A 20248-nucleotide genomic window follows, 5' to 3' on the forward strand; every position below is an offset into this window, starting at 1 on the left:
CCCATTTTTTCTTTTTCCACATCTACTGTAAAAAATGCCTGTATTTGACGTACGGACACCTCTAGCAAGCGGACGCGGACAGCTTAAATTTGACTCTTATGGTCATTTCTTTTGTTCAGTAGAAGCATGTATTCAACGACACTGCGAAAAGGATTCATGTTGTTGTTTTTTTCTGTCCACGTTTTAATAGATCGGTCATTTAAGTTTGCCGACAAAGAGCTGCCACAGAAATCTTTAAATTGTAACTTGTAAATGAATGAATAATTTTAAACGGGCTAGGTCACGCTATTTTAGGTAATTTTGTTTAATTTTGTTAATTATGAGCTCTAAACGTCAAATTCGCAGAGCAAAAGTCTTTCATTTGCAAACACGGCCACATAACAACTGAGAATGATTTTCCAGCTGTGTAAATGACATTTTGATATAAACTTATATAAATTTGAAAAAAGGTGGACCGACGTTTTCAAATTTACCCAAATGCAATCCAGTTTAATCCTCTCCAGTTTTGTCCATCCATGTCCCCTCTTGGCTTTCCTGTGTTTTGTTTGAGATCTTCTATAGTTTTGAGCCGTTTTGTGATATTCTAGTTAATTCTATGACCATTTGATCAGTGCTGAAATTGCGTGACCTAGCCCCTTTAAGATGGATAAAAGAACAATAGCAGATTTGCACGTTGTCGTCATTTGACTACAACTACCAGAATTCCTTTCGTTTTTTCTTTGTTATTTAAAGTAAAGAATACAACCTGTAATGGGAAAGCAAATCACCCAATTCCCCAAGCTAAAGAGGTCAAAACTGGAGGAGAATCAAACTTAATAGACCTTTCTCGACTGGGCGGTTTGTTGCCCCATTTCAGACCATGTGACGATACTCTTGAGAATTCTTCCTTTCAAATTTTCAAATAGTTGCGTGTATGTTAATAAATAATTTTTAGATGGACAAAAGAACAGAATTCTCAAGAGAATATCACGTGGTCTTTAATGGGACAAAAAACCGCCCAAGCGAAAAAGGTCTATTCATGGTTTCTACTGAAGCGTAACCCCCTCTGGGAAAAACACAACACTGATTCCCATGTAGTTGATTTGATTCAAGTTAGTCCGCACATTGATTCGCACAGTGCAGTAACGCCTTATCAAGCCCCAAGTTTAACGGTTAGTTTAATAGTCATTCCTAGATGCCTATCCGTTTATCTATGGAAATAATAGTTTGTTTAAAGTTAGAGTTTAACATCAGTTAAGTATGTTTATAAGTTAAAACTACCTAACAAACAAGAGATATACGACTGCACGCCATTATGGGTTGGCGAGTGTCCTGTATTACTTTAATTCTCGCATGTACAGTTATACCGGTCTTTTCTTTCGGGTTCTCTTACTTGAATGTTTCTGAAGCTAAAGGTCTTAAAATGCTGTCATATATGTAGTGCGATAACTTGATTATTTATGCACCGTTCGAGTTTTAATATCTGCACTACACCCTTCATTTCTTCCCGCGAAGACATTTCTTTGCCTTGTCACGGTTATGAGCCAAAATAACGGTTTGCGTAGGAGACTGACCTTTAGTATCTCCAGCCTTGAGATACGGCTTTGCTCAAAGGCTTATTCATAGCTTTCTAATTTTCTCAGGACACAGTAAGAAATCGGTGGATAATTCGTTTCGGATTTTGCGTTTAGCCTCCATGGTTGACTACCTTTTATGCCTCTGCGACGATCCATCGCCTTTTGTTGTATCATAGATCATCCCTGCAACCTTTCCATTACAAATCAAACATTACATTTTCTGTGGACTTGGAAAAGAAGGGAGTGCTTGGGGAACGGAAGAAAGGGTGTTCTACGGTGTAGGGGTGGGGCTTGATGATGAGTGCGGTAGAATGGTAAACTATTCCACACTGCGTCCATTGTCGCACCGCAATAAGATTGGGGATAAATTTGCGATAAATTTGGTCACAGTGTGAGACTGGAGGGTGGGTGGGTGAGGAGAACAAATCTAGCATTGAATCCCCTGGCCTCCCCGCAAGCACCAATAGTCCAGCACGATCCTCGCACTGTACGCCAGTTGAGCCAAAGTGATAATTTATTCATGTGCACTGAACACATATGCGTTTTTTTTTTTTTTTTTTTTAAATCTTTATTGAAACAAATTGATATTAATACAGCGAATTAATTACTTACCTACATAATTATAATAACAACTAATATTACTAATACTGATAATATAATACAACTAATTAGTACTAATAATACTACTACAACTAATGTTATTACAACACTAAAAACACCAATATCACTAACAATAGACGGTAACCAAAAAACAAAAAAATTCCAACAAACTATAACTAAATATTTACAAAATATAATGTAAATAACATATTAATTAGTGTTACATAGGTCAACATACAGAAAGTGAATGCATATTAACACCTTTAAATAATTAAGCTTTTACAAGAGTTAACTTCAAAGAAATCCTTTGTTTTTTATATCCGTTGCTTTAATGTATGCAGTGTAACTAGGAAAAAGAATGAAAATTCATCCCACCCACCCCTCATACGCAAAGAACAAAAATATCCACGTGCGCGTTTACGCAGCAAAATCGCGTGTGTGTCAGGCTAGGTACCTGTGTATTGTATCCTAAACACAGTTTTTGTTATTTACAGGAAGAGAAGTAAAATGAGACGTGCTTTTGTCATTTTCCTGGCGATCTGCTTCATTACTTTTTCCCTGGACAGAAGGTTTGTATATTCCCGCTGCTTTCTCGGGTCCTGTTCCCGATAGGACGAGTGCCGGCTCATGTTCCTAAACAGCGGTTAGAAAATCACCACCAGAAAACAGCTCTAGGAGTGGAAAGAATTCGAGATACTTCAGGGAACTCTAAAGTGAAGCTTACCTTCTATATTTTAAATTGTCAATTTCTTATCTAACTAGTTTTTCATGTTTTGTTTGTAGTACCAGAATGACCCAGAGGCTGAGTTGGGGACTGAGTTCGACAATCAGCCAGAGGTTGACTTGAGGACTGAGTTCAAGAATGACCCGGAGGCCAAACTGGGGACTGACTTCGAGAACGAACCAGAGGTTGACTTGAGGACTGAGTTCAAGAATGACCCGAAGGTTAACCAGGGGACTGAGTACGAGAATGACCAGGAGGTTGAGCAAGGGACTGAGTTCAAGCATTAAGAACATGATTATAATTTTGACGATAAAGAAGTTGTTTGAGCCACAAGGCCGTCTGTAATTCGCATGTAATAAGCATGGTAAATAAAGGCAGATGACTTAATGTAACACGACTCTCATCTTCAGAGACTAAAAGCTACAAAATTAGTTTTCACCCCACGGATAAGTATGTGCCCCTTTGTCAAACATTCTCCTGGCTATGGAAATCTCCCCTGGAAAATTCTCAAGAAATTTGTTAATCACGTATTTCTCCACGAAGCGATGTAAACGTGTCCCTCTGCAGCTCTACCTGCCTGTCCTTGAGCACCGCTGTCAAAGCCCCATTCTCTACCACAATTTTTTTCACTAGAAATCGGATCACGCCCATTGCCTTGTCTCGGTACGGCTTTCTCCCAGGCCTTCACGGTCAATTGATTTCGATGGCGTCTCCTAGCGACACGAACGGCCGCACCACATGCATATCCCGAAAGTGATTGACCGAGACGAGATACCGAAATACCGAGGTACGGTTTTCATCCATAGCGGAAGGAAGTCTAAAATAGATAAATTTGTAAATGAATAATTTGTATACTCTCTGGGGTATGTTCCCAAACAGCGGTTTCTAATCGAACCTATAGCCGCATCGACTTAAAACGATTATAACGAACTTTCCCGACAAAAATATCAAATCACCATCAGAAAACAGCCCTAGGAGTGGAAGAAATTCGAGATACTTCAGGGAACTCTAAAGTGAAGCTTACCTTCTATATTTTAAATTGTAACAGTTTCTTAGCTAACTAGTTTTTCACGTTTTGTTTGTTGAAATAAATAATCAACTGAGTTAACGCCGGATAAAAAATAAATTAATAAAAACTGAATGAAAGCTAATTAATACTCCCAACATAAAACTTAACCTCGAAATAAAAGACTTATAACTACGAACCTCGCGTTACCAAAGTCCCTCATTAATTACAGGTTTGAAAATATTTTCTTTGTGATTTCTGAGTATAAAGAGGGGACTGAACATAATTTTCATTTATTTCAGTGAAGCTTGGCGTCGTCGTCGTGCTGGACTTGGTGATGAAGGAAATCGCCGAAACCGTGAGCGGTACCAGCAAATCCGTGATCAGATCAATACTGAACTGAAGACTGGGCTTGATACAGACCTAAAAACTCAGTTTGAGAATGACCCAGAGGTTGAGATGGGGACTGAGCTCGAGAGTGACCCGAAGGCCGAGGTGAGGACAGAGTACCAGAATGACCCAGAGGTTGAGCTGGGGACTGAGTTCGAGAATGACCTAGAGGTTGACTTGGGGACTGAGTTCAAGAATGACCCGGAGGCCAAACTGGGGACTGAATACGAGATTGACCAGGAGGTTGAGCTGGGGACTGAGTTCAAGAATGACCCGGAGGCCAAACTGGGGACTGAGTACGAGAATGACCAGGAGGTTGAGCAGGAGACTGAGCTCAAGGATTAAAAACATGATTATAATTTTGACCATAAAGAAATTGTTTGAGCCACAAGGCCGTCTGTAAACTAAGCATGGTAAATAAAGACAGAGTACCTACATGTGGCTGGACTCTCATCTTCAAAGACATGAGGGCTATAAAATTAGGTTTTACCCCATGGATAAGTATGTTCACGAAAATGCTATTTGGCCCTTTAAAGTCTTTTAACACTGATGAAATATTAATATGACCCTTTCAAAGCTTTTTTTTAAAAGACGAATTCTGAAGGGACGTACTGTATTAAGTGGACACTAGCACGGGTCCCGAGGGTGTCCGCCTAATACTGGTTTAACTGTACTACAATTCAATTCACACGTTCCTTCAGTTTAAAGGGACAACTATGCCATCCATCAAATCACTGGCTCTCAAAATGTCAGTCACTCTTTATTTAGCATATTTTCCTTCGACGCGGCAAACAATGACGGAAAGATTTTCCACTCACATTTTAACTATCTACTTCTAGGTGGTCGACCAAAATAAATCAACGAGAGGAACATAAAACTTACAATGTTCATTTCCATTCATTAGAAGTTAAGGATCATACTAAGTTTACAAGTTAAAGTTGTTACTGGAAATTTCTTACTCCAAAAGTTTTCCAAGCTAAAGATTGCACTATCCCAACTTCGTGGGTTGGACTTTCTTGAATTCTGGACCCGTCTTGTTCCATATATCATTAACAGTATGTACTTTCATATTCAAACATATTCCAAAACTCGCCACAATATTTACTGAAACAATTTGTGGTATGCGAGCGAGTCGACTACGTTCTTTGTTACCTTTGTGCGAAGTGCGAACAAAATACCAATTTTAATCAAACAACCGTATTTGGATGTCCTAAAAGATCCACAGAACGAACAAAGTTTAGTTGGAAAATTCAATGACAAAATCCTGATAAGTTAAAGAGTCCAAAATCACTAATTCCAGGAAGAGCGTTTTCAGAAACTAAACCTCAATTTTATTTCATTATCTCAATTAACGCCCGTAACGAAAGTAACCATGATACATATGTAACAGTAAATCTCTTATAATAAACTTCTTTGTGATCCGATCAATGATTTTCTTTACTGGCAAACAACAACAGTAAATAGTATTGAAAATCCCAAAATACATTCGAAAACTAACGGCGCAGAAGGGAGTATGAATGAACTCAAGTTTTTCTAAAATATCACTTGATAAGTCTAAATGTAAGACTCTTTTCAAATGATCATAAGTAGAACGTCAGGTAATATTCCAAAAGGCAAAAACAGTTGAAACAATGAGGGTGCATCTTGGAAAGATTAGTTTTCACGAAACATTACAAAATATAAGAAGAAGCTATACTATGATAATTAGCGAAATAGAAAAACAGATGAGAAACCTAATTTTATTAGTGACCTTTTTAATACCCTGAAATATGCCATGTTCATTTTTTAGCTGTTTTACTAATTTATATATACTTCTTCCACCAAAACAAGTTTTCCCTTGATAATATAATAAAGAATAGATAAATATATGGAATGCTTTCTGGTTGCATTTTTATTGTTTCCCATCCTTCCTTTAATACTTTGGATTAGGGCATTGTTATTCAAAAGGCGTTGACCTAATGAAGGTGCTATTCAGGGCAAAAGAATGCATCGTAATTGTCCAGTTTAAAATATGCATTTTGTTATTTTAATGCAGAATGGTACCAATTGATTACCACTTTCTATTGTTTTTAAGCTTAAAAGCAAAACAAATTATAAATTCATTTCCAAGTCCGATCTATACCTTATTCAAATCTCATCTCTGTGAGTTCGGTGAATTTTTACTCCAAGAACAATTTTTGCCATATATTTATGATCCTTTGGGGATACTTTGGAAGCTATGACCCGTCACATGGTGAAGAGACCTCTTTAGCTTGGTTGGTTTATTGCCCCATATCAGGCCATGTGATGATACTCTTGAGGATTCTTGCTCTCAAATTTTCAAATTCTAACGTGTATATGAATGAATAATTTTAAGATGGATTAAAGAACGATTCTCTAGAGAATATGACCTGGAATGGGAAAACAAACCACCCAAGCTAAAGAGGTCAAAGCTGGAGGCGAATCAAACTTAATTGCATGGTTTTTACTGAAGCGTAATCCCCACTGGGAACGGACACAACACTGCTAACCATGTAGCTGATTTAATTCAAGTCAGTCCGCACATTGATTCGCACAGTGGAGTAACGCCTTATCAAGCCCCAAGTTTAACGGTTAGTTTAACAGTCATTCCTAGATGCCTATCCGTTTATCTATGAAAATAATAGTTTATTCAAAGTTAGAGTTTAACATCAGTTCTGTATGTTTATAAGTTAAAACTACCTAACAAACAAGAGATATACGACTGTATGCCATCAAGGGTTGACGAGTGCCCTGTATGATTTTAACTCCCGCGTCTCCAGTTATACAGGTCTTTTCTTTCGGGTTCTCTTACTTGGATGTTTCTGAAGCTAAAGGTCTTCAAAATGCTTTCATATATATAGTGCGATAACTTGATTATTTATGCTCCGTTCGAGTTTTAATATCTGCACTACACCCTTCAGTTCTTCCCGCGAAGACATTCCTTTGTCTTGTCACGCAAGACTGACCTTCAGTATCTCCAGCCTTGAGATACGGCTTTGTTCAAAGGCTTATTCATAGCCTTCTAATTTTCTCAGGAAACAATAAGAAATCGGTGGAAAATTCGTTTAGGATTTTGCGTTTAGCCCCCATGGTTGAGTACCTTTTATGTCTCTGCGACGATCCATCGCCTTTTGTTGTATCATAGCGGAGCTCCGGCGGCCCGAAGGGCCACCAAGCGGAGCCCCATACTCATATAGGAGAGAAAAGGAAACCCATGAGTTGATTTTCTCATGGTCACCATGGCTAGCGGTATTGCTCGTGGGCGCGTACGCACGACGGCGACGACGACGACGACGACGACGACGGAGTCGCGCAACATGGCCGCCAGACTCCAAATAATAGGTTGACAGGGACATGCAGTCTTGGTTTACCGTGTACTTCCTTGATATTGGACATCCATGTTATGATCAATTGACACCTGTCAAAACAAGGTATCCGCTGACCAGTATCACGTGACCGTATCGCGGGCTCAAGTTTATAGCTTGAAGAGGTCGCGTGTTTTTTTGAAGTTGACCGCTGACCAAGTGCTGGTTTTCGATTGGATCGCGGGCTCATCTCAGGTTAACTTGTTGAAAACAGGGCAGGATTGTTCGGAAGCCGGTTAACGCTAACCCAGGATTAAAAGTTAACCGAACTATAACTTTTTTTCTATACAAATGTTTTTTGCTGCTTTGTTTTGTGTATATAGTGATTATTAAAACTCAAAACAGAAGGCCAAACAATATACAAAAAACCGTGCCGCAAAGCTACAAAACTGAAATCAAAATTCTACCTTCTCCTGGGTTATTTGGCTCTGAACAACGTGGCCCAGGAGCTACGCTTTTAGGCTGGCCTAAATCTATATATTAGATCATCCCTTCAGTCTTTTCAGTAAAAATCGCACATCACATTTTCTGTGGATTTGGAAAAAAGGAAGGGCTTGGGGAATGAAGAAAGAGTGTTCTATGGTGTAGGGATGGGGCTTGATGAAGAGTGCGGGAGAATAGGTAAAAGAATAAAAAATCCTCCCACCCCTCCCTCATAGGCAAAGAAAAAAAATCCACTTTAGTGCACTCCTACGCAGCAAAGTCGCATATATGGCAGGCTAGGTACCTGTTTATTGTGTCCTAAGCTCAGTTTTTGTTATTTACAGGAAGAGAAGTAATATGATACGTGTTTTTGTCATTTTCCTCGCGGTATGCTTCATTTGTTTTTCTCTGGACGGCAGGTTTGTCAATCAATCAATCAATCAATCTTTATTTTCACTCACTCTTGCTAATAAAAAGAAAAAGAATTGCAATGTTCAATGAAAAATATTAAAAGTAAAATTTAGAGTACTAGCTGCCTGGAATAACCACAGGGGCTAGCCGAGCCGGGCAGCCAGTTAACATCAGCATTAAACAGAAATAAGATACAAGTCAGCAACAAAACTGAAGCACAAATGCACACACAAGAAGAAAAAAAGAAGAGGAAAAACGCTATTTCTATGCCATGAAGGAAGTCTAAAATAGATAAATTTGTAAATGAATAATTTGTATACTCTCTGGGGTATGTTCCCAAACAGCGGTTTCTAATCGAACCTATAGCCGCATCGACTTAAAACGATTATAACGAACTTTCCCGACAAAAATATCAAATCACCATCAGAAAACAGCACTAGGAGTGGAAGAAATTCGAGATACTTCAGGGAACTCCAAAGTGAAGCTTACCTTCTATATTTTAAATTGTAACAGTTTCTTAGCTAACTAGTTTTTCACGTTTTGTTTGTTGAAATAAATAATCAACTGAGTTAACGCCGGATAAAAAATAAATTAATAAAAACTGAATGAAAGCTAATTAATACTCCCAACATAAAACTTAACCTCGAAATAAAAGACTTATAACTACGAACCTCGCGTTACCAAAGTCCCTCATTAATTACAGGTTTGAAACTATTTTCTTTCTTATTTCTGAGTATAAAGAAGGGACTGAAAATAATTTTGGTTTATTTCAGTGAAGCTTGGCGTCGTCGTCGTGCTGGACTTCGTGATGAAGGAAATCGCCGAAACCGTGAGCGGTACCAGCAAATCCGTGATCAGATCAATACTGAACTGAAGACTGGGCTTGATACAGACCTAAAAACTCAGTTTGAGAATGACCCAGAGGTTGAGATGGGGACTGAGCTCGAGAATGACCCGAAGGCCGAGATGAGGACAGAGTACCAGAATGACCCAGAGGTTGAGCTGGGGACTGAGTTCGAGAATGACCTAGAGTTTGACTTGGGGACTGAGTTCAAGAATGACCCGGAGGCTAAACTGGGGACTGAATACGAGATTGACCAGGAGGTTGAGCTGAGGACTGAGTTTAAAAATGACCCGGAGGCCAAACTGGGGACTGAGTACGAGAATGACCAGGAGGTTGAGCAGGAGACTGAGCTCAAGGATTAAAAACATGATTATAATTTTGACCATAAAGAAATTGTTTGAGCCACAAGGCCGTCTGTAAACTAAGCATGGTAAATAAAGACAGAGTACCTACATGTGGCTGGACTCTCATCTTCAAAGACATGAGGGCTATAAAATTAGGTTTTACCCCATGGATAAGTATGTTCACGAAAATGCTATTTGGCCCTTTAAAGTCTTTTAACACTGATGAAATATTAATATGACCCTTTTAAAGCTTTTTTTTAAAAGATGAATTCTGAAGGGACATGCTGTATTAAGTGGACATTAGCACGGGTCCCGAGGGTGTCCGCCTAATACTGGTTTAACTGTACTATAATTCAATTCACACGTTCCTTCAGTTTAAGGGGACAACTATGCCATCCATCAAATCACTGGCTCTCAAAATGTCAGTCACTTTTTATTTAGCATATTTTCCTTCGATGCGGCAAACAATGACGGAAAGATTTTCCACTCACATTTTAACTATCTATTTCTAGGTGCTCGACCAAAATAAATCAACGAGAGGAACATAAAACTTACAATGTTCATTTCCATTCATTAGAACTTAAGGATCATACTAAGTTTACAAGTTAAAGTTGTTACTGGAAATTTCTTACTCCAAAAGTTTTCCAAGCTAAAGATTGCACTATCCCAACTTCGTGGGTTGGACTTTCTTGAATTCTGGACCCGTCTTGTTCCATATATCATTAACAGTATGTGCTTTCATATTCAAACATATTCCAAAACTCGCCACAATATTTACTGAAACAATTTGTGGTGTGCGAGCGAGTCGACTACGTTCTTTGTTACCTTTGTGCGAAGTGCGAACAAAATACCAATTTTAATCAAACAACCGTACTTGGATGTCCTAAAAGTTCCACAGAACGAACAAAGTTTAGTTGGAAAATTCAATGACAAAATCCTGATAAGTTAAAGAGTCCAAAATCACTAATTCCAGGAAGAGCGTTTTCAGAAACTAAACCTCAATTTTATTTCATTATCTCAATTAACGGCCGTAACGAAAGTAACCATGATAACAGTAAATCTCTTATAATAAACTTCTTTGTGATCCGATCAATGATTTTCTTTACCAGCAAACAACAACAGTAAATAGCATTGAAAATCCCAAAATACATTCGAAAACTAACGGCGCAGAAGGGAGTATGAATGAACTCAAGTTTTTCTAAAATATCAGTTGATAAGTCTAAATGTAAGACTCTTTTCAAATGATCATAAGTAGAACGTCAGGTAATACTCCTAAAGGCAAAAACAGTTGAAACAATGAGGGTGCATCTTGGAAAGATTAGTTTTCACGAAACATTAAAAAATATAAGGAGAAGCTATACTATGATAATTAGCGAAATAGAAAAACATAGATGAGAAACCTAATTTTATTAGTGACCTTTTTAATACCCTGAAATATGCCATGTTCATTTTTTTAGCTGTTTTACTAATTTATATATACTTCTTGCACCAAAACAAGTTTTCCCTTGATAATTTAATAAAGAATAGATAAATATATGGAATGCTTTCTGGTTGCATTTTCATTGTTTCCCATCCTTCCTTTAATACTTTGGATTAGGGCATTGTTATTCAAAAGGCGTTGACCTAATGTAGGTGCTATTCAGGTCAAAAGAATGCATCGTAATTGTCCAGTTTAAATATGCATTTTGTTATTTTAATGCAGAATGGTACCAATTGATTACCACTTTCTATTGTTTTTAAGCTTAAAAGCAAAACAAATTATAAATTCATTTCCAAGTCCGATCGATACCTTATTCAAATCTCATCTCTGTGAGTTCGGTGAATTTTTACTCCAAGAACAATTTTTGCCATATATTTATGATCCTTTGGGGATACTTTGGAAGCTATGACCCGTCACATGGTGAAGAGACCTCTTTAGCTTGGGTGGTTTATTGCCCCATATCAGGCCATGTGATGATACTCTTGAGGATTCTTGCTCTCAAATTTTCAAATTGTAACGTGTATATGAATGAATAATTTTAAGATGAATTAAAGAACGATTCTCTAGAGAATATGATCTGAAATGGGAAAACAAACCACCCAAGCTAAAGAGGTCAAAGCTGGAGGCGAATCAAAATTAATTGCATGGTTTTTACTGAAGCGTAATCCCCACTGGGAACGGACATGGCACTGATAACCATGTTGTTTTTTTCAAGTTAGTCCACACATTGATTCGTACAGTGGAGTAACGCCTTATCAAGCCCCAAGTTTAACGGTTAGTTTAATAGTCATTCCTAGATGCCTATCCGTTTATCTATGGAAATAATAGTTTGTTTAAAGTTAGAGTTTAACATCAGTTCTGTGTGTTTATTTGTTAAAACTACCTAACAAACAAGAGATATACGACTGTATGCCATTAAGGGTTGACGAGTGCCCTGTATGATTTTAACTCCCGCGTCTCCAGTTATACAGGTCTTTTCTTTCGGGTTCTCTTACTTGGATGTTTCTGAAGCTAAAAGCCTTCAAAATGCTGTCATATATGTAGTGCAATAACTTGATTATTTATGCTCCGTTCAAGTTTTAATATCTGCACTACACCCTTCATTTCTTCCCGCGAAGACATTCCTCTGCCTTGCCACGGTTATGAGCCAAAATAATGGTTTGCGTAGGAGACTGACCTTCAGTACCTCCAGCCTTGAGATACAGCTCTGTTCAAAGGCTTATTCATAGCCTTCTAATTTTCTCAGGAAACAATAAGAAATCGGTGGATAATTCGTTTCGGATTTTGCGTTTAGCCCCCATGGTTGACTACCTTTTATGCCTCTGCGACGATCCATCGCCTTTTGTTGTATCATAGATCATCCCTTTAGTCTTTTCAGTAAAAATCGCACATCACATTTTCTGTGGATTTGGAAAAAAGGAAGGGTTTGGGGAATGAAGAAAGAGTGTTCTACGGTGTAGGGATGGGGCTTGATGAAGAGTGCGGGAGAATAGGTAAAAGAATAAAAAATCCTCCCACCCCTCCCTCATAGGTAAAGAAAAAAATATCCACTTTAGTGCACTCCTACGCAGCAAAATCGCATATATGGCAGGCTAGGTACCTGTTTATTGTGTCGTAAGCTCAGTTTTTGTTATTTGCAGGAAGAGAAGTAATATGATACGTGTTTTTGTCATTTTCCTGGCGGTCTGCTTCATTTGTTTTTCTCTGGACGGCAGGTTTGTCAATCAATCAATCAATCAATCAATCAATCTTTATTTGCACTCACTCTTGCTAAAAAAAAAAAAAAAGAATTACAATGTTCAATGAAAAATATTAAAAGTAAAATTTAGAGTACTAGCTGCCTGGAATAACCACAGGGGCTAGCGGAGCCAGGCAGCCAGTTAACTCCAGCATTAAACAGAAATAAGATACAAGTCAGCAACAAAACTGAAGCACAAATGCACACACAAGAAGAAAAAAAGAAGAGGAAAAACGCTATTTCTATGCCATGAAGGAAGTCTAAAATAGATAAATTTGTAAATGAATAATTTGTATACTCTCTGTTTTGCAAAAAAAAAAATTTTAGGTATAAGACCACCTTAACCTCGAAATACAAGACTTGTAACTACGAACTTCGCGTTACCAAAAATCTCTCATTAATACAGGTTTGAAAATATTTTCTTTGTGATTTCTGAGCATAAAGAGGAGACTGAACATAATTTTCATTTATTTCAGTGAAGCTTGGCGTCGGCGTCGTCGTCGTCGTGAGGGAGGAAATCTCAGAAACCGTGAGCGGTACCAGGAAATCCGTGATCAGATCAATACTGAGCTGAAGGCTGAGCTTGATACAGACCTAAAAACCGAGTTTGAGAATGACCCAGATGTTGAGATGGGGACTGAGTTCGAGAATGACCCGAAGGCCGAGGTGGCGACTGAGTACCAGAATGACCCAGAGGCTGAGCTGGGGACTGAGTTCGACAATCACCCAGAGTTTGATTTGGGGACTGAGTTCCAGAATGACCCGGAGGCCAAACTGGGGACTGAGTTCGAGAACGAACCAGAGGTTGACTTGAGGACTGAGTTCAAGAATGACCCAAAGGTTAACCAGGGGACTGAGTACGAGAATAACCAGGAGGTTGAGCAAGGGACTGAGTTCAAGCATTAAGAACATGATTATATTTTTGACGATAAAGAAGTCGTTTGAGCCACGAGGCCGTCTGTAATTTAAGCATCGTAAGTAAAGGCAGAGTACCTAATGTAGCATGACTCTTATCTTCAGAGACTAAAAGCTACAAAATTAGTTTTCACCCCACGGATAAGTATGTGTTCCTTTGTCAAACATTCTCCAGGTTATAGATATCTCCCCGGGAAAATTCTCAAGAAATTTGTTAATCGCGTATTTCTCCACGAAGCGATGTAAACGTGTCCCTCTGCCGCTCTACCTGCATGCAGTTCAGCACCGCTGTCAAAGCCCCATTCTCTACCACAATTTTTCTCATTAGAAATCGAATCTCCATTGCCTTCTCTCTGTACGGCTTTCTCCCGGGCCTTCACCGTCAATTGATTTCGACGACGCCTCCTAACGACACAAACAGCCGGACCACGTGCATATCCCGAAAGTGATTGACCGAGGCGAGATACCGAAATACCGAGGTACGGTTTTCATCCATAGCGTAATAAAAATGCGCCCTGTTTGGACAAATATATTCAACTTTTTGGTTTTTCGAAGTATCGAGGAACAGTCACCAGGATTGATCATAGTTTCAAGTTGAATAAAGCGTTCTCTGGTAAAAAAAAAAAAGGTTTTTAAAATATGAGCTTTCGACAGCCAGTGTTCTGTCTTCGACGGATAAAAATTTGTGATAAAATGAAACGTCATGTTATCGCAAATTTTTATTCGTCGAAGTCAGTAGACTGGCTGTCGAAAGCTCACATTTTTTAAAATACTTTTTACCAGAGAACGCTTTATTCAATTTTCTTGCTTGCCGGGTTTTTGTTTCATTTTAATCTCAATCTCCTCTCTTTCCAGTTTTACCCCTTTTTAAGAACTGTATTTCGAGATTTTTACTGATCTAATTCCACTGCAAAGGTTCGGCACCCCTCGTTGGTTTTTCACTGCGGTTTTGCCTTTATTAAAGTTTCTGATCAATATTTGTCGAGATAATAAAACAACTGTGATTTAGAACAGGCTATTAGTTCTTGAATCTCGAAATGAAGAATAAAGTTCCTGATGAAAAGTTATAAAGAAGTTTCAAGACAAACTCTATTTCCATTGATTTAAGGACAACTTCGCGAAGTCGCCGTTTTCACGACCGAGCACCGCGGCTGAAACTCCGCGATGATCACCTGAAGACTGAGTTCGAGTTGGATGTGTTCTGGGAACTGAGTTCGAGTCGAATGACCCGGAGACTGAACTTCTGAATTACTTGCCTGGGGGGGGAGGGGGGTTCTCCCTTATATGGGATATATAAGTATGTGCGGCCCCAAAGGGTATATGTGTTTTAGCCGTTTTGGTCAGAAGTGGAGTATCGATTTTGGCCATTTTGGTCTCAAATAGGGTATGGCTTTTGCACTCTGCTCGTGAATTGGTTATGTTTTTTAGAAGAAGCTACTTTTTCATCATTATCGATGAGACCATCAACAAAAGCCCTTCACAATGGTCTGAACTAGCCGGAACTACACATAAGGCAGGTCTGAAACAGGGTGTTGATATAAGGGTCAGGAGGCTTAGCTGCAGATTTCGTTATTAAACAACTACTTTCTGAGGGGACAACTATGCGATCCATCAAATTACTAGCTGTCAAAACGTCAGTCTCGTTTTATTTAGCATATTTATTTTCCTTCGGGGCAGTACACAATGACGAAAAGATTATCTTGTCAGGTTTTAACTATCTATTTCTAGGTGGTCGACCAAAATAAATCAACGCCAGGAATATCAAAATCACAATGTTCATTTCCATTAATTAGAACTTAAGGATCATACTAAGTTTACAAGTTAAAGTTGTTTTTGGAAATTTCTTGCTGCAAAAGTTTTCCAAGCTAAAGATTGAATAATCCCAACTTCGTGGGTTGGACTTTCTTAAATTCTGGACCCGTCTTGGTCCATATATCATTAACAGTATGTGCTTTCATATTCAAACACATTCCAAAAGTCACTACAATGTTTATTGAAAACAATTTGTGGTATGCGAGCGGATAGACTACGTTCTTTGTTATCTTTGTGCGAAGTGCGAACAAAATACGAATTTTAATCAAACAACCGTAGTTAAATGTCCAAAAATGTCCACAGAAAGAATAAAGTTTAGCTGGAAAATTCAACGACAAAATCCTGATAAGTTAAAGAGTCCAAAATCACTAATTCCAAAAAGAGCGTTTCCAGAAACTAAACCTCAATTTTATTTCATTATTTCAATTAACACCCGTAACGAAAGTAACCATGGTAACAGTAAATCTCTTACAATAAACTTCTTTGTAATCCGATCTACGATTTTTCTTTACTGACAAACAACAACAGCAAACAGTACTGAAAATCCCAAAATACATTCGAAAACTAACGGTGCAGAAGGGAAAATGAATGAACTTAAGTTTTTCTAAAATATCAGTTGATAAGTCTAAATGTAAGACTTGTTTTAAATAATCTTAAGTAGAACGTCAGGTAATATTCCAAAAGGCAAAAACAGTTGAAACAATGAGGGTGCATCTTGGAAAGATTAGTTTCCAAGAAACATAACATAAGTTAAGGAGAAGGCATACTTTGATCATTATCGAAGTAGGAAAACATAGACCCGAAACCTAGCCTTTAAGTAATCTTTTTAATACCCTGAAATAGCCCATGCTCATTTTATAGATGCTTTGCTACTTGATACTTCCTGCACCAAAACAAGTTTTCCCTTGATAATTTAATAAAGAATAGATAAATATTTGGAATGCTTTCTGGTTGGACTTTTATTGTTTACCACCTTTTCCTTTACTTTGGGATGGGACATTGTTATTCAAAAGACATTGACGCAATGAAGGTGCTATTCAGGTTAAAAGAATGTATCGTACTTATCCGTAATTATCTCTTTGCTATTTTAATGTAGAATGGTACCAATTTATTACCACTTTCTATTGTTTTTAAGCTTAAAAGCAAAACAAATTACAAATTCATTTCCAAGTCCGATACCTTATTCGAATCCGATCTCTGTGAATTCGGCGAATTTTTACTCCAACAACGATTTTTGCCATATTACTACCGTATGATCCTTTAGGAATACTTTGGAAGCTATGATCCGTCACATCTGCCGCGTCACATGGTCAATAGACCTCTTTAGCTTGGGTGGTTTGTTGCCCCATGTCAGGCCATGTGATGATACCCTTGAGAACTCTTGCTTTCAAACTTTCAAATTGTAACGTGTATATGAATGAATAATTTTAAGATGGATAAAAGAACAATTCTCTAGAAATTTCTCTGAAATGCGAAAACAAACCACCCAAGCCAAAAAAGTCAAAGCTGGAGGCGAATCAAACGTATTTGCATTGTTTCTTCTGATTCGTAAATTCCACTGGGAACGGGCACAACATATAACCATGTAGTTGATTTGGTTCAAGTCAGTCCGTGCATTGATCCGCACAGTGGAGTAACGCCTTATCCAGCCCCAAGTTTAACGGTAAGTTTAATAATCGTTCCTAGATGCCTACCGTTTATCTATGGAAATAATAGTTTATTTAAAGTTAGAGTTGCACATCAGTTCTGTGTGTTTATAAGTTAAAACTACCAAACGAATAAGAAATGTATGACTACATTGCGTAGGAGACGGACCTTCAGTATCTCCAGCCATGAGATACGGCTTTGCTCAAAGGCTTATTTCATGGGTGTAGTCTCTCTTATTTATAGCCTTATAATTTTGTCAGGAAACAACAAGAAATCGGTGGACTATTCGTTTCGGATTTTGCGTTTAGCCTCCATGGTTGACTACCTGTCGTGCCTCTGCGACGATCCCTCGCCTTTTGTTGTATTACAGACCATCCCTGCAAACTTTTTCATTACAAATCGAACATTACATTTTCCGTGGATTAGGAAAAGAAGGGAGGGCTTGAGGAATGAAGATAGAGTGCTCTACGGGTGCAAGGGTGGGGTTTGATGACGAGTGCGGGAGAATTGGAAAAAGAATGAAAACTCCTCTTTCCCCTCCCTCATACGCAAAGAACAAAAATATCCACGTGCGCGTTTACGTAGCAAAATTTTATGTATGGCAGGCTAGGTACCTGTTTATTGTGTCATCAACACAGTTTTTGTTATTTACAGGAAGAGAGGTAATATGAGACGTGCTTTTGTCATTTTCCTGGCGGTCTGCTTCATTGCTTTTTCTCTGGATAGCAGGTTTGTATATTTTCCGCGGCCTTGGACCGTGGGCGGAGGAGAGCCAGCTCATGTTCCCGAACAGCGGCTAGTAACTGAGCCTATATGCACAAGCATTGACTTAAAACGTCTACAATGAACTTTCCCTACGAAAAAAATCAAATCACTGACCAAAAACAAGCCTAGGATAGGAGAGGAAGGACTTTGAGACACTTGACTAGTAAATTGTAAATTTCTTATCTAACTAGTTTTTCATGTTTTGTATGTTGACACAAATAATCAACTGAGTTAATGGATAAAAATTAAATTAATAAAAACTGAATGAAAACTAATACTCAACACAAAACTTAACCTCTGAATAGAAAACTTATAAGTACGAACCTCGCGTTATTAAAATCTCTCATTAATTACAGGTTTGAAAATATTTTCTTTGTGATTTCTGAGCATAAAGAGGAGACTGAACGTAATTTTCATTTATTTCAGTGAAGCTTCGCCTGCTCGTCGTCGTCGTCGTCGTCGTCGTGATGGAGGAAATCTCAGAAACCGTGAGCGGTACCAGGAAATCAGTGATCAGATCAATACTGAGCTGAAGGCTGAGCTTGATACAGACCTAAAAACTCAGTTTGAGAATGACCCGGAGGTTGAGATGGCGACTGAGTTCGAGAATGACCCGAAGGCCGAGGTGGCGACTGAGTACCAGAATGACCCAGAGGCTGAGCTGGGGACTGAGTTCGACAATGACTCAGAGTTTGACTTAGGGACTAAGTTCAAGAAAGACCCGGAGGCCAAACTGGGGACTGAGTACGAGAATGACCAGGAGGTTGAGCAGGGGACTGAGTTCAAGAATGACCTGAAGGTTAACCAGGGGACTGAGTACGAGAATAACCAGGAGATTGAGCAAGGGACTGAGTTCAAGCATTAAGAACATGATTATAATTTTGACGATAAAGAAGTTGTTTGAGCCACGAGGCCGTCTGTAATTTAAGCATGGTAAATAAAGGCAGAGGACCTAATGTAGCATGACTCTTATCTTCAGAGACTAAAAGCTACAAAATTAGTTTTCACCCCACGGATAAGTATGTACCCCTTTGTCAAACATTCTCCTGGCTATCTAGCCTGCGTAGCAAGCGTTTCTGTGGTGTTCGGGAGCAAAGAATATTACAGCGCGAAAAATGGAGCGAGTAAAAGAGGGGGGAGGGGGAGGGGAAGGAAGGAAGGAAACGCTTGCGTTTCCTTTCTTCCCCTCTCCCACCCCCCTTCTCCTTTTTTTTGGTTCTCGCCCCATTTTCCGCGCAGACAAAACACCGAAAATCCCGTTCCTCGGTCTTTCTTTGCTATCAAACCCCACGGAAACGCTTGCTACGCAGGCTACTGGCTATCGAAATCTTCCCTGGAAAATTCTCAAGAAATTTGTTAATCACGTATTTCTCCACGAAGCGATGTAAACGTGTCCCTCTGCAGCTCTAGCTGCCTGTCCTTGAGCACCGCTGTCAAAGCCCCATTCTCTACCACAATTTTTTTCACTAGAAATCGGATCACCCCCATTGCCTTGTCTCTGTACGGCTTTCTCCCAGGCCTTCACGGTCAATTGATTTCGATGGCGTCTCCTAGCGACACGAACGGCCGGACCACATGCATATCCCGAAAGTGATTGAATCGAGATGCGACAGATGAAATATGAAGTAAATTACCACCAATGAGCGTCTTTTCAGGCGTTAACTTTTTCACTCTAAAAAGCTTGGACAAATATATTCAACTTTTTGGTTTTTCAAAGTATCGAGAAACAGTCACCAGGATTGATCATAATTTTGAATAAAGCGTTTTCTGGTAATAAAGTTATTTAAAATATGGGCTTTCGACAGCCAGTGTTCTGTTTTCGACGGATAAAAATTTGTGATAAAATGAAACGTCATGTTATCGCAAATTTTTATCCGTCGAAGACAGTAGACTGGCTTTTGAAAGCTCGCATTTTAAATACTTTTTACCAGAGAACGCTTTATTCAATTTTCTTATTTGCCGGGTTTTTGTTCATTTTAATCTCAATCTTCTCTCTTTTCAATTTTACCCTTTTAAGAACTGCATTTCGAGATTTTTACTGATCTAGTTCCACTGCAAAGGTTCGACACCCCTTGTTGGGTTTTCGCTGCGCCTTGTTTGCCTTTATTGGAGTTTCTGATCAATATTTGTCGAGATAGTAAAACAACTGTGATCTAGAACAGGCCATTAGTTCTTGAATTTCGAAACAAAGAAAAACATTCCTGAGGAAAAGTTATAAAGAAGTTCCA

The 20248-nt window shown here is 38.7% G+C and overlaps 2 protein-coding genes across 8 annotated transcripts; both read left to right on the forward strand.

The window, feature by feature from the left end:
• Window positions 1-1102: 1102 nt before the first annotated feature.
• Window positions 1103-18980, forward strand: LOC145502705 (uncharacterized). 7 transcript variants are annotated; one of them, XM_081482065.1, is made up of 4 exons: window positions 11493-11917; window positions 12784-12858; window positions 13358-13505; window positions 13542-13882. In XM_081482065.1, the coding sequence occupies exons 2-4, from the start codon at window positions 12797-12799 to the stop codon at window positions 13785-13787; spliced, it is 456 nt and encodes a 151-aa protein (XP_081338191.1). In that variant the 5' UTR covers window positions 11493-11917; window positions 12784-12796; the 3' UTR covers window positions 13788-13882. The 7 variants fall into 7 exon arrangements, with proteins under 7 accessions (XP_081338187.1, XP_081338189.1, XP_081338191.1 ...); XM_081482064.1 differs by lacking the exons at window positions 11493-11917; window positions 12784-12858; window positions 13358-13505; window positions 13542-13882 and adding exons at window positions 17014-17271; window positions 17910-17984; window positions 18447-18645; window positions 18682-18980; XM_081482061.1 differs by lacking the exons at window positions 11493-11917; window positions 12784-12858; window positions 13358-13505; window positions 13542-13882 and adding exons at window positions 1103-1151; window positions 2651-2725; window positions 4189-4842.
• On the forward strand, window positions 6819-10422 carry LOC145502707 (uncharacterized). Its single transcript, XM_081482066.1, has 3 exons — window positions 6819-6867; window positions 8409-8483; window positions 9249-10422. Exons 2-3 carry the CDS (start codon window positions 8422-8424, stop codon window positions 9679-9681), a joined length of 495 nt encoding a protein of 164 aa, XP_081338192.1. The 5' UTR covers window positions 6819-6867; window positions 8409-8421; the 3' UTR covers window positions 9682-10422.
• Window positions 18981-20248: the final 1268 nt, after the last annotated feature.

Source organism: Orbicella franksi, chromosome 11 (assembly GCF_964199315.1).
Source record: "Orbicella franksi chromosome 11, jaOrbFran1.1, whole genome shotgun sequence".
In the NCBI taxonomy this organism is placed as follows: Eukaryota; Metazoa; Cnidaria; class Anthozoa; order Scleractinia; family Merulinidae; genus Orbicella; species Orbicella franksi.

Coding starts and splice junctions, on each gene's coding strand:
- LOC145502707 (XM_081482066.1), top strand. CDS start 8,422: ATGATACGTGTTTTTGTCATTTTCCTCGCGGTATGCTTCATTTGTTTT. Junction 8,484..9,248: donor TGTTTTTCTCTGGACGGCAG/GTTTGTCAATCA, acceptor GGTTTATTTCAG/TGAAGCTTGGCGTCGTCGTC.
- LOC145502705 (XM_081482060.1), top strand. CDS start 17,923: ATGAGACGTGCTTTTGTCATTTTCCTGGCGGTCTGCTTCATTGCTTTT. Junction 17,985..18,446: donor GCTTTTTCTCTGGATAGCAG/GTTTGTATATTT, acceptor CATTTATTTCAG/TGAAGCTTCGCCTGCTCGTC.